We start from the raw sequence: 14,623 nt of genomic DNA on the forward strand, positions 1-14,623 counted from the left end.
GTGGTTTTCTCTGTATTATTGCAGTGTCTCCTTCATACAATGTAAAACATCTTCAGGTGAATGCTTTTGCAATTCAGCGTGATATAAATAAAATAAAACTAAATTGAACTATTTTCTTCCAACTGTTCTAACTGAAGGAAGAAGTCATCATGAAGTGCCTAAAACTGCAATTCCTCCAATGTCAACTCAAAGCTATTTCCACAAGTTGGGCAATCCACCCACAAACTGAGGTTAAAATGTTCAACTTAACAGCAATGAAAAGCAGGTTTAAAGATGGCACAGAAAGTGTTCGTCTTTATGCACTGTTTCCTACTTAACAACAGGCAGAGGAAGTTTTTTTTCTAATAACCCATCAATCCGGATGCTCAAGTTATGGTGCGGCTGCTTTGATTGACGAGTGTGCTGACACAGTTAGCTTTAGTCCAAAGCTGCAGGCTAGGCAATAACTTTGCTGACTGGAGTTATTGAACTCGTATTCTTTCTTTGTTTTTTTTGTTGGTCTGTGTCTTTTAGAACATTTCAAAACAATTATCTGGCATGAAACTGATTGTCCAAGAAGTCTGTGCTTCAGGTTTGGTGAATGAAATTCGGGAATTTTATTATTTTACTCAGCACTAGTCAGCAGGTATCTGTGCGTTGCATCGATAGTTTATGCATGCAGTTATCTAAACAAACTGGCTAGCATTAGCTTATAACTTAGCCCTCTTATCTAAGTATGTTGCCAGTTTAGCAACAGTCAAATTGGTAAAACTGATGACATCTTTTACAGTGCCGAGAGAAAGAATGTGCCTTTTCCTAACTTCTCTTTTTTATTTTTATCCCCGACTGAAGAACATCTAAAGTAGGGGTGGGGGAATTCAGGCCTCAAGTAGGCAAAAGTGGAATATCACATTTTCAAAGTAGAGAAAGTAAGCCCCCCTCCACCACTGTTCACAACATGTCTTTGATAACCAAAGACAATTATATAAATCAGTCAAAATCTAGAGAGTAGTGATGTGTGGATATATCGATTCCTTCGATACCAATCATTTATGTTCTAGAATCGATTCTCACATTAAAATATCGATAGTTTAGTAATTTAGGGTAAATTTGTAGCTTATCATTAACAGGAACACAGTGGGAAGAACCTATTTCATTCGGATTGTCTAGACTGGAAGGAACTACTTCCTCTTCCGCCTTTCATAGTCATGAGCGAAATACGGCTGTATAAATGTGTCACGGCCCCTTGGTGTGCGCACTCACAATAATGGCTGGAGTCATGTGTGGACGTATTTTACATCCACAAACGTGGTTTGCGATACATGTGGCAAGAAAGTGAGGTGTTGTGGCAACACCACAAATTTGTCAAACACCTCAGAGTAAACCATCACAGAATACGACGAGCGTATGTTGAGGCAAACTGAAGAGGGGTTGGAAGAGGAGTGGACAGGGACAGGTGCTGCTAGGGCGAGACAGACGTCTCTCATGGAGTCCTTTAGTGCTGCAGGCAGGCAAGGTGTTCAAATAGCACACAACTTCAGGTTTTTTATTTCTATATGATGAATTCTGCATTATTAGGTGATAAGAACAAGTAATCTGATGACCTGTAATCATTATGATGCTATAATTTGAGATACAATAAATAAAATGTTTTTGTACAAAGTGTTGTTATCGGATCAGTATCGTCGATACCACCCTGAATTTTACTTGGTATCGGATTGGAAAGGAAATCAGTGGTATCGCACATCACTACTAGAGACAGTTATGTCTGTCCTGCAGGTTTTAGATATCACCCTGGGTCAACACACCTGAATCAAATGACTCGTTCATTACCAGGCCTCGGAAGACATGTTGAGGAGGTCATTTAACCTTTTAAATCAGCTGTGTTGGATCAAGGATGCATCTAAAACCTCTAGGACACCGGCCCTTGAGATCTGGAGTTCCCCACCAATGATCTAAAGAACTGCTGGCTTCACTTGTCAGTTAAGATCAGTGTTCATGATTCAACAACAATAAAGAAACCAAGCAAAAACAGCGCCTATGGGAAAGTTCCAAGGTGAAACAAACAATCAGACCTGGTGGTAGTGTGATGGTCTGGCTGCTTTGGAAGCTGGATGACTTGCTGTAATAGATGGAACCATAAATTCTGCTCTACCTGAAAAACCTGAAGGAGAATGTTGTCCATTCAATATTCATACAAATATCTTTCTACTTAAACTGAATTCAGATTCAAGTGAAATTCCATATATGCAGTTTTATTAGCTTTAAACCCTTGAAACATGTTGCTCACAAAAAAAAGTCAGTCAATAGCTGTGTTTGAAAACTTTATTTTGGTTAGGGGAATGTTTGTGCAAGACATTTCTTCCTGAAGGTTAGGCAAAAGTGGAATATCACATTTTCAAAGTAGAGAAAGTAAGCCCCCCCTCCACCACTGTTCACAACATGTCTTTGATAACCAAAGACAATTATATAAATCAGTCAAAATCTAGAGAGAGTTGTTATGTCTGTGCCCCAGTAAATATTGCCATCTGAATCAACTTAAAAGCTGAGCTACAACATCCTTAAGTAGATGTGATTCTTGATGCGGTTCTTGAACAATATTTCTGTATTTTAATGCATTTCCAGATTTCTGGGTAAAGCCAGAACGTTTGAGGTGCACTCTGCAGAAAGGAACGACTCACTCTAGATTTTTTTCTTTTTTTTTTAAAGTCATTTAGTTTTGTTTTTTGTTTTTTTCCTCTGTCTTTTTCCTTTTTTTAAATAAATGCGCATTTCACATCGTTACGTTTACTTCACACGACTTTATTGAACCCCAGCAGCTTTTTGTTAGGTCACCAGGTTGCTGCTCATTAACAAGCTTTTACAGGCTTTCAGCCAGAGTGGTTAGAGAGGGACTTCTGGTCACTTTGGTCAGTGAGTCAGCAGCAAACAGTTCACACATCCTGACAGTGTTTGGGAATCGTGGCACACTCCAGGACTTCAGTCCATGACACAGTATCAGTAGTTATACTAAGCAGCTTGGTCCCCCCCATCAGAGATCAACTTTGTGCACCTCTGTCAGCATGCACACCTGTGTGCAAGTACCCAAGCTTAACATACACGCAAGCACTCAGTCTCACTCACACACACACACACACTTCTCCATACTACACCCAGTGGAGGCACTTCATATGAAACTGCAGAACCTGACTGTGGTGGGCTGTAACGAGGCAGTTCAACATTAACAGGGCGGGTCTGTCTAATCCTTTAGTGTTTTCACCCAGTCAACTTAATGTTAAAGAAACTCAAACAGGCTTGGAAGGTCTTTAGGCCACAGTGGGTCAGACTTCACTCTGCCACCTTGAATACTGGTCAGTTTTAATTCATTAATACATAATCTTCTTTAAAATTTGGCTCGTAAGACATACAAACAGCCAAACATACCTGCATTTGACTGGTGACAACTTTCACCCATCAAATAAATAGGAACTTGTTTCACTGATACAGCCCATATCATCACCACAGACACACAGACACACACACACACACACACACAGATCATACGTGTGTGTCAAGATTTAATTTAATAGCAGCTTCAGGGGGCAGGCACATCAAAACTGAGAGCCAGAAAAAAAAACTAAAAACCTAAACTAAAAAGTAATTAAAAAAAAAAAAAAACTGCCATTAAGTACAAAGACTGAACTCCAGAAAAGCTACAGCTTGTAAGAGAATTGTCTCTTTGAAGATTTATCTTGCAATTCTTTCTCCCTTTTAATCTGTACGATGTTCTGAGAACAATTCAGTTAGGAAAAAAAGAACTGCTGTTGTGAAAGACATTAAAGCAATGATGCAAACCTATTGCCTGCATCAGAATGTCACCTATGGCACCTAATGTGAAAATACCTATGGCTTCAGGATGCAGTGGTCCAAAAAATAAATTAAACTATGAGGATATTACATGTAACAACTAAAAACAGTTCAAATACCTTAAAATAACTGCTACATCCCTGGGCTAAATACCTATTAAATCTGCTATCAAGTCATTTTTTTCTCCACCATCCTAAATCCTTAGATAGGCAACATTTCAGACAGAAGGATGAGGGCTTTATAATCTGGGATGAGTAGCATTATTACCTTATGGCAATATCATCCATTCCTACTGCCTGTCCATGTTAACACCTCCCAAATAATCCAACATTAGCTTTAAACAGGGAAACCAAAGTTCAGGGGCAAAAAACAACAAAAAAAAAAAAAAGGAAAAAACAAACAACCTTCCTCACAGCCATACACAAGTTGTGATCCTGGCAAAGAAACTGTTAAAGTAGACTATAACTAGTGTGTCATTTAAGGCTTTTTCCAGAAGGCTTGAGGTTAATACAGCAACACAAGCCCAGACAACATCAACTATGGTACATCTAGTACAACATGACCTGCATTACATGTTCTTAGTTCTTTCTCTGTAGGTCACAGAAATACGACACGTGGTAAGGCAGGTGACAAGTAGGTGAACAACTAACCACAAGCCCCACAGAAAAGGAAACATCCACGCCACATCAATTCACTTGCATTACAGTAGTAAAATGGTGACAACCTGTGCTCAAGGGAAATGACATTTTCCCCGGTAGCATGAGCTGACGTACTTGCATGCATGCACATGATCAGTTTACCTTTCACATACAGACACGCTCAGTTTAAAGTAATGGGACCCATTCTGTTTCACATTGCCTAAAGATTAACATGTGGGGAGCTAATGAGACTTTCTGCCCCTGTTCCAAATGTTAAGCATGACATTTAAAAGCAAATTCTATGATTCAAGTAAGACAATGTACAGAAATGCAAAAACAACAACAAAAAATAAACATTTAAAAAGAACTCCCACACAACAAGAATCTCAGAAATGGAGAAGGTTACCGATTTTGCTAGTTCTGGCAGGGTTTGTTTTTTCTTCCTTAAAAAAAAAAAACAAAAACAAAAAAAACATCCCACCAAGAGCAATGTCAAAAATCACCTGGACCACCAACAATATCGTTCAGAAGCCATGTTAGTATTCCTGATAGGGAAGCTCTGGCTCACACCCAGACCCCTTTACAAATGTACACTGCAGCTATGGGATTGAGCACTGTCAACAGTCCTAATAATTGCATATACAAGTAACCCCCATTCAAATGGATCAAAGCTGTTAGGAAGATAAATAATTGCAAATAAAAACATCACACAAAGACATCCTATTCTATCTTGCCTCTGGGCAGTTCTAAGGCCACACATGCTAATAAAAGTTGAGTTGTTCCATGTCAACCTATGAAAAGCACTGTGACAATCATAAGGCAAGCATAGTCTCAGCTGCAAATTAACATTTCTGAACACCATAGATATATGAACAAACAGCAGCACATCTGTGCCAGAGATAAAACAGTCGACAACGATCTCAAAAACCCTTCATCTGCAACAAGTACGACATGGCTTAAGACCTGAGGAATACTTTGAAACATCACACTTGGTGGGTCTCCAAATCAAGCTCTGAAGCAATGCAATTTAACTGCTCACTTTGAAGGTTTTAAAGAGTAAAATACAGAAGCTGAAAGCAGCTGTAGACCAGAACAAAAACAAAATTCAGTACACGCCACATGGGCATCAACGCACATTTAACAGTAGCCTGGGCGATGAGCATGGACTGCTCCGCTGCTGCCAGGTTCCTGAACTTGGCTCCTGGCGGACCTGTGTATATTCCCCATTGCATCCACATTCTGCTCCTGAAAGCTGGGCATCTGAAAATCCCCACCTAAGAAATCCACATTCTGCATCAGCTCTGACTGGTCATTAGGACCCTCCTTCCCTGGCCTATACTTTGCCCCTGGGATTCTGTCTCTGGAAGCAGCCTGCCCTCCCTGGAAAGCCACTGAGAGGTCTTGAGGGCCATTGTTTCCTGCTGTTGCTTGAACGCTGCTCCACGGTGGCTTCATGTAGTGGCCATTAATGTAAGGCATAGAACTTGCTGGGCATTTAACAGGGGATGAGGGTTGCGGTTTTTCTGCAGGATGATTTAGGGGAAAGCTCTGTGCACTGTTTGGTAGCTTGTGGCTGTAGGAGAGGTTTCTGGAGGGGAAAGCACACTCAGCTGGAGGTTCCATCCTTGGATTCTTGCAAGGATTGGCCCCCTCAGGAGGCTGCTGCATGTGGGCTAACTGATGCTGAGCCCAGGAGCGCTGCTGCTGCAGCTGCTGCAGCTGCTGAAAATGTTGCTGCTGCTGCTGTTGTTTCTGCTGATGTAAATGGTGCTGAAGCTGCTGCTGCGCCACCTTCTCAGGGTTAGTGTGAAAAGCAGGTACACTATTAGCAGCAGCTATACTCTGCTGTGAATTGAGAGAAATGCTGGGAGCTTGGGCTGCAGCTTTGTCTGGTGGTCCCACCATGAGGCTGCTGGGTACATTGCCCAGAGCTGGGTGGTGAGAGGACACCCTTGAGCTGGCATTGATGAGCAGGTTGCGGCTAATGGGGCTGGGGTTTGCAATCTGTCCCTCACAGACTGAGGTGGTGCCCATACCGGCCCGAGCCTGACACAGTTGGTTGATTTGGTGCACAATGATGCTCAGGTCACCGGGTCTGTTCTGATGCAGGCTGGCTGCCATGGACAGTGGGATGGTGGAGGTAGATACAGTTATATTTGGTGGGGCATCTGGGTCAGGGAGCTTCTGTGGCCCATAAGGTCCCAGTCGGGCTTGCTGGGGGCAATTAGGCATGGTAGGAGGGCCTGCAGCAACAGCCTGGGGAAGGGCCTGCGACCCAACTAGCCCCTGGGTGTGCTGCATGCTCGGAAGCTGAGATCCATCAGATATGTGGCGCAGATCCTGAGTCACTCCTTGCTGTGAATGTAAAGCTTGTGGAGGAGCCACCTGATGCTTTAGTGACTGCAGATGAGAAAGATGCTGCTGTGGTACAACTGACGAACATGACTGGCCCTGCTGTGGCTGCTGCTGCACAGTCTGGGTGTGAGGGAGGCTCTGCTGTCTCTGCATACCCTGTGGATGAGCCAATCTCTGCTGCTGTGGCGCCTGAATCTGGGACAAGCTCTGTTGCTGCTGGAGAGCTTGTGAACGAGCCATATTCCTTTGCTGTAAAGCTTGTGGGTGAGGCTGCTGCAAAGCCATTGGATGAGTCAAACGGTGCTGTTGCTGTAGTGCTTGAGGGTGAACCAAGTTTTGCTTCTGGAGTGCAGACTGAGACGGACCCTGTAGGTGAGGAGCAGGCTGAGGATGGTTTAAAGTGCTTTCAGTGGTGTAGGGCCCACTGTGAGGGTTCATGACTGAATTATGTAGTTGTCGGGTGTGGCTAGTGTCTGAGTTTTTGACAGGTGCACAGAGGACAGCCAGCAGGCCCCCACTGGTGCCGACCTGAGAGGAGTAGGGACTCTGGCGTTGGTTGGACAAGGATGTGTCAAGCCCGTTGACTGTGCGACGAATGTGCTTCTTTTGAGGTACTTTGACGCTGCTCGGGAAGATCTGGATGGTCAAAGGGTTGTTGGCAACTTTCTTAGCATAGGCATCCAACTCTGCTGGGGTTGGATAGCTGGCAGATCTCATTTTCTGTGTAGTTTCCCCTGCAAGATGTGCAAAATCAGAAAAAAAAAAGCACATTCTTAGAAAATAACACCAACTGGGATTTCACATAGCACAAAACTTTATAGAGAAACATGCTGTCAGCCTGCAGTTATACAAGTTCTTCAATGCAAACTGGCGGTAAAAAACAAGGTGACCGGCTCTTAGGGGAAACTTTAAAACATCTTCTGTCTACAGCAGGGGTGGAGAACTCCAGGCCTCAAGGGCCGGTGTCCTGCAGGTTTTAGATGCGCTCTGTTTAGACCCAGACCAAACAGTATTGTTTGACAGATGGCCGTTAATATAAAGACTTCGGACTTTACGTTTTCCAATTTTTGCTTTAAGTTATTTTGTTATTTACATAATAATGCAAATAGCCTAATAATGATCCTTATTGTTGTTTAAGAGAGGAGCGGTGCTTCAAAGGATAGTTGCAGATTTGTCAGAATCTGCAGATTATACAGTACAAATAATATGTGCACGTTTCTCCAACAATGTCTTCCCAACAGTTTCACTGACATCTACACTGGATGGCCAGGAAGCGCTCGTTCGCGATGTCTTCTCGGGCGCTTCTCCAGAGCTGATAATTGCCGTCTGTCTTGTGTCGGTGGCGTAAAAGACGGATTTAATGCAACATGACCGTTCAAACAGCAGTCGCTTTCTAAAACATCGGATATGTATCGGATTCAGTACCACATACGAAAGTGACCCAGATCGGATTTGAAAATATCGGATTTGTGCCGTTCACACTGTCATACCATGATCGGATATGGGTCGCATAGGGTCAAAAAAACAAAACAAAACAAAAAAACAAAATCAGATTTGATGCGCTTTTGCCTGCAGTGTGAACGTAGCCTAAATGACCTCCTCAACATGTCTTGAAGTTCTCCAGAGGCTGGTAATGAGCTAATCACTTGATTGAGGTGTGTTGACCCAGGGTGAGATCTAAAACCTGCAGGACACCAGCTCTTGAGGCCTGGAGTTCACCCACCCCTGGTCTATAGTATAGAGTTTTGAAAATGTGTTTGGTGGGGGTCTTTGTTAATAGCCAAAGCTGTAACATTTACAAAAATACACAGAAGTTACACAGTTATCTATGCACTCATATTTTCTAAAGCTGCCAAGTGGACCAGATTTCAATAATACTGGGCTTGAAAAAAAAAAAAAAAAAAAAAACAACAAAAAACCTTATACAAGTCTCCCCATTATCAGAAACCCAAAATAGTCAGACCCCAGAACCCATGGACATCCCCATTCAAGTTGTTGCAGCCACCTTTCAGTTGCTTCTTGTTCTGGTTTTTCTGCATTTATTATCCATTTGCTCTGAGGTTCTGTCCGGTCAGTTATTCACCATTTGTCAGACAGGGCAGGGCAGGTCCCTTTGCTCAGATGAAGCCAAATGCTGCGAAACTGATCAGACAGCACTTCACCTTGCACACAGTAGCAGACTGTAGCTGGCTATGATTATGGACGTTCTGCTCTGGAATCTTTTGTAAACCAGAGAGCCAGGTGACAAACAAAGACTAACTAAGATTAACTGCCACAAAGTAAATATGCTAACATTCACTGGGTTATTTAGTAAAGTATGTTTTTGTCCATACTCATCCTGCTGCAATATAGCCACAAACACCATCTTATTCTGTGGGAAAGTTTTCAATAATTTGCCATCATTTGTGCACCCAAACTAGCCTCAAACAAAATCCACTTCACTTACGGTAATCTTCTGAACAGATGTTGAATATTTAACTGCATTTTAAAAGCCGGAAGCATGGACACAAGTCAACTGCTCTTTAAAATCAGTTGTCTAAAACTTACTGGTAATTTTTATCCTTTACATATTTTCTGCATTGCTCTAGAAGGTCATCCCACTACGAGTTTCAGACGCTCAGTGATTAGATATTTTATACAACTAAACTTTAGTGTCAAAACAGCTTGACTAGTATGACAAGTCAAAAGAAACACCACAACATGATAAAAGACGGCACTTACATTTTGGAGGTCCAGTGTTCATCTGCGTGCGGGAAAGTAGTCTGATGGTAGGCTTAACTGATGCTGGCAGGCGGGCCAGCATGTCACTCTTCAACTAATGCAGCACGGGACACCTTTTCCTCACCATACTGGGGGACAAACAGAGCAGGTCAAAGTCAGCCGTTGACACACACATACTTAGATTGGTGTGAAAATACTTTGGCATCACTGATTTTCACAGTTCAGTTTGACCTTTTGCAAATGGCAGCTTGTAATAAAGAGAAACCATGGCTCTGTATAAGCTCACTGTGTACACACTGCAGGCAGCAAGGAGCTGAGATGGAGATGAACAAAGCAGCACATAGTTGTAGAGTGATGGCAGACTGTAAGCCAGCCAGCTTTCTGTGTCAAGCTAAGAATGTGCCAAAATGTTTTAGCAGCAAATCAGAAAATTTAAAAATTGGGGAAAAGCAAAGAGCCATGCTTACAACAATCGAAAACTTTTATTTTAAATATTTCATCATAATGCAGAGGTACAGAACCAGTGACATAAAGAATTGTTTTAAATAAGGAAAACAAACAATGCCATTTTTTCTTCCTTTTGTCCTTTTAGAATTACTTACTTTCATCTTCTCCAGTAATACAAACATATTTCATACAAGCCATTCTTTAACATCTCACTGTTATATCCCCTTCTTGACTGTCAATTATATCAGCAATACGCTAGCTTCACTTTTCAGAACTGGAAGCTGTGAGTCCACACAGATACACCTCATATTCAGAACTGTGCAAAAGCCTTGAAGTAACTCTCATTTCTTTACAATTTTCTTCAACAGATCTAGGCTTTGTTTTTTTGTGTGGCACAGAGCAATAGTTTTCCAAGTTTTCTTAATGTCTTTCAAGGTTCTATTTGGACATTGGTGGCTTTTTCACTCATTTTCTGTTCAGTTCTTGTACCTTACCATTTTCATAAGAATGTTTTTTATGTTTGGAGGGGGAGAAAAGGCTGAGGGATGCCAAATTACATAGAAACCACACTGAAAATCAGTGGCAACAAATCATAATTGAGGTTCTGTCATGGTTTGGAGCTGCATTCAGTCACGCTGGTGGAGATCTTTTCAAAATTGATAGATTCATGAATATAGAAATGTACCATCAGATTTTGATACACCATGCAGCACAAACATCTGACTGTCCACAGCTTTGTGTAGTAAACGCATACCCTGATTTAAAAAACAAAACCACAGACAGTGGAACACCATCAGTCATGGACTGGCCTCATCAGAGTCTGGACATCAACACTGAAGCAGCGTGGAATCATCTCAAAACCAAACAGCAGACAGCAAACATCCAAAGAAGGGCTTTGAAGGTTCTTCAAGAAGCCTGGAGAACCATTCTTGAAGACTGGCAAGTTACAAGACAGCTACCTAAGAAGTCAGGCTGGTGGTCATAACCAAATATTTACTTTAAAGCTTGTTATAAAATACAAACTGTGATTTTGCCTTACATATTGCATTTCTTTTTATTTCTGGATATTAAGTAAATTGCTGCACCTAGTTCCATTTTCCTCACTCCATTAAAAGGAATTGGAAGGCAGTCTTCAGACTTTTCTGTAATATTGCATAGTTATATATGCTGTGGTTTAAAGTGTCACTGAAACCTCTGACTTCATGTTAACTCAAATAAATATATTTTCAAGGAGTTTTTTAAAGATTTGAAATAAGACAACAATTAAGAAAACAGATTAATGGAATCTTAATGGAATTAAGATTAATTGAGAATATAAAGATTTTGAGAACTGCAGCAGAATTCCTTTCTCAGCTCCTCCACTGAGAGGGAAGAGGAAGGGATCTGTTAAGAAGCACAAATGCCGAATCATCCTCCATTTGCAGTTTATGATTCATCACGAGTTAACCGTCTGAACAGTGGAAGTTAAGATTGACTTGTTATTCAGGATAGGAAAGACAAACCAGTTATAAACTATACAATCCATAGAAACTGTAGGCCTTTTAGTGCGCTCACTGACTTTATTCAGTGACATATTTATGATTATAGACACAAACAAGTCTGTCTACAGTGTTCAGACCCAAAATATAAAGCAGTTAGTTACTAAGCCAGTGTAACCCTAATTTTTAAACAATCAGGAATCAATAAAACATTATCAGCACTCATCCTTCCTTACCACAAAGGTGCGTTTATTTTGGCACAATTTCCCCGAGGTTTCAGATGAAGTCTCCTGCTGAGAAATGGTGTTTGTGTCAGATGCCAGACACCAGGCTTTTCTACTTAATCTTAATTAAAATGCATTGGGCTACACATCGACGCTTCAGTCCTAGCTGTATGTGTATGTGTGTGTGTGTGTGTGTGTATATATATATATATATATATATATATATATATAAAACACACACACACACACACTTATTTTACCCTCTGTACCCAACCTTTCAAACATACACCAGCTAAAGCTGTCTTCCTAAGGCTGAACCGCTTTCTTGGAGTGGTCTTACAGCGGGAGAGGTGAACTTTCTGACAGTCAGTCTGCAGCTAGGTAACGTTAGCCATCTGTCTAACAATCCAGTCTCAACCTGCTGCAGTTTCAAACAGCTAGCTAACGCCTGTAGCCTTCAATAAATCACCCCGGACGATTCCAGTGGCCAAACACCATGTGAACCCCAAGCAGAACCGGACACCTTCAGAAAACTGATGTTAAATCGTTCAAAAGGTTACCTCAAGTCAAGCACCACAGTAAATAAGGAGCCTCTTTGTGCTTATTGTGAACAGGCCAGCTGGTTAGCAAACTTTAGCTTCTCGTTGACGGAAAGCACCGACGTGACCTGTGTTAAAGAGAGCGATACTTACTCCTCAGGAATCTTTGAGTAAGGAAACTTCATTTTGTGGCGACATAACGTTGATAAGGATTGTAATCAGCGTGTCAGCTCTTCGTGCTGCTGTCTGCTAAAGCAGCATCATCTGTCGGACATGCGCAAACAGACAGGACCCCTTTTCTGCATTTAAGGCATCGACGGTGAACGCCTGTCCATTAATCCACCACAAGCGTCATTTTATCATAAATTTATCACAGATTATATAAACTTTAAGAGATCTGGTTATTCTTCTTGGGTGTTCCTGTCAGCCTTATATTTAGGCGGACGCAGCAGCAGTTTGGGACAAATGTTAACAGTTGGTCACGTACTTATCACCTGGCATGATTTGGATTTTCTGAAGTGGTGGCATGAAAAAAAACTTCCACAAAAAGCAAGTTTTTTTTTAATATAGTGAATTAAACTAAAAAGTAACACTTAGTGTAAAAAAAAAGAAACATTCTGGCCAACGGAACTAAAAATTCAATCAAACGAAAAATTAATAAATAAAAAAAAACATAAAAAATGGTTTTGTGGTTTGTCAAATTTTCCAGCACAAGCAGACCGAAGAGACATTAATGCAGACGGTTAACCTGACTGGGATGACTGTGTGACAAGAATTTGTAAGATTTAGGAGGTTTAGATAAGCACATTATTAAAATAATAGTATCTGGCACCACTAATATTTTGAAGAAAAAAAATTAAATTCACACTAAAACTAATCAAAACTCAAACCAACTGATCCCTCCGGGGAAATAACAGAAACTTAACTGAATTTACTAATATACAATTAAAAATCACATAGAAAATAAAACTGATGAAAAACAGAATACTACTGCACAATTACTCTGGTGAGAAGTAAAACAGGAAACAACTGAGAAAGATTTGAGTTTAAAGCTTCAAACAAACTCAGATAAGGTTATTTTAAGTTACTTTATGATTCTAAATTGGTGGCCAGTTTAGAATCAGAAATTAGCCTAACCTCATCGTTGGACTACAGGAAGAGAGAAGGCTATTTGATCCATGGACCTTCTTGTTGTGAGGTGATGGTGCTAACCACTGCACCATCTTGCCAGGGAAACATCTGTTTTTTGGTTGTTGTTGTTTGTTTGTTTTTTTACAATTGTTTGTTTAGCTGACTTTTAAATGTTTTCCTTTATATTTACTATTAACTACTACTAAAATTATTATGTTCACTGCTGTAACAAAAGAGTATATTGTATACTCAACTTGTACATTCCTGCCTTTTAACACTTCTGCTTTAATTTAAAGGAGAGAAAATAAAGAAATAAATCATGGCAGTTTGATTTATTAGAATGACAGTTTGAGAGTGAGCAGATTCTATTGTATACAGATGGATGACATGCAGCAGGAGCATACACGAACATATGAACATTTGAGACAAACAGGGCATGAAGAAAGTGAAGATGAGAGACTCACACACACAAAAAAGCATCAACAACAAGAATAACAGTCTTCTATAAATTCTCCCAGACTGACCGCTTCTTCCCTAATAACTACACAAACTAAACATCCCTGCCAGGTTGCAGTCAGGTCGTCTGGAAACACGAGAGTGGATAGAAATGCAGAAACCATTTGCACGTTTTGCTAAATGGACGGATTCTGTGAGCAGCGGCAGTGGATTACACTTCCAAACTAGAAAGCTCTGTGACAATTACAAATTTTAACAGATATAACATTGTTTATGATAAGTTTGATTATCCAGTGTACCCCGCTAGAATATCACTTCATATCTGATGCCACAGTTCAGAAATTGCAGATATGTAGAAATGCTGAACAGAGAAGAGTGTCTCTCTGAAATGTGAAAGTTTGGTTTGTTGACACTCTGTTAAACATGGCTTAGCATCTATAGGTAACTGTAGTGTCAAATTAAACATTGGTCCTCAGATGCACAATCCCTCCTTCTGATACACTAAAAATCAAGTCAGTCTGTTCTATTTGGCATCACTGTTTGGCCTTTCATGTTCTAAATCTATTCGATTGCCTCACATTTTACGCAATATAAACATGTTGGGTTCTCTAAACCGGTTACTTTCACAATTTCTCTGTAATTTCACCAGCCACATTTTTCTACTTTTAATCAAGGCCAAGCCAGCAGCTACATTTTACATAAAAACCCACTGTATATATATTTATAAGTGTATATATATGTATGTATATATATATATATATATATATATATATAAAAAAATCAAAAAAGTCATACACATTACACACTAA

General features: G+C 40.6%; 1 protein-coding gene across 3 annotated transcripts; it reads right to left on the minus strand.

Moving 5' to 3' along the window:
• Positions 1-2,288: 2,288 nt before the first annotated feature.
• LOC102299775 (protein FAM222B) lies at positions 2,289-14,593 on the minus strand. 3 transcript variants are annotated; one of them, XM_005947629.2, is made up of 4 exons: positions 12,381-14,593; positions 11,701-11,754; positions 9,540-9,667; positions 2,289-7,552 (listed from the first exon to the last, which is right to left on the minus strand). In XM_005947629.2, the coding sequence occupies exons 3-4, from the start codon at positions 9,619-9,621 to the stop codon at positions 5,601-5,603; spliced, it is 2,034 nt and encodes a 677-aa protein (XP_005947691.1). In that variant the 5' UTR covers positions 9,622-9,667; positions 11,701-11,754; positions 12,381-14,593; the 3' UTR covers positions 2,289-5,600. The 3 variants fall into 3 exon arrangements, with proteins under 3 accessions (XP_005947691.1, XP_005947690.1, XP_005947689.1); XM_005947628.2 differs by having other exon boundaries at positions 11,701-11,757; XM_005947627.3 differs by lacking the exon at positions 11,701-11,754.
• Between the last annotated feature and the right edge of the window lie 30 nt (positions 14,594-14,623).

Source organism: Haplochromis burtoni, unplaced genomic scaffold (genome assembly GCF_018398535.1).
Source record: "Haplochromis burtoni strain Fernald_Lab_line unplaced genomic scaffold, NCSU_Asbu1 Contig_536, whole genome shotgun sequence".
Taxonomy (NCBI): Eukaryota; Metazoa; Chordata; class Actinopteri; order Cichliformes; family Cichlidae; genus Haplochromis; species Haplochromis burtoni.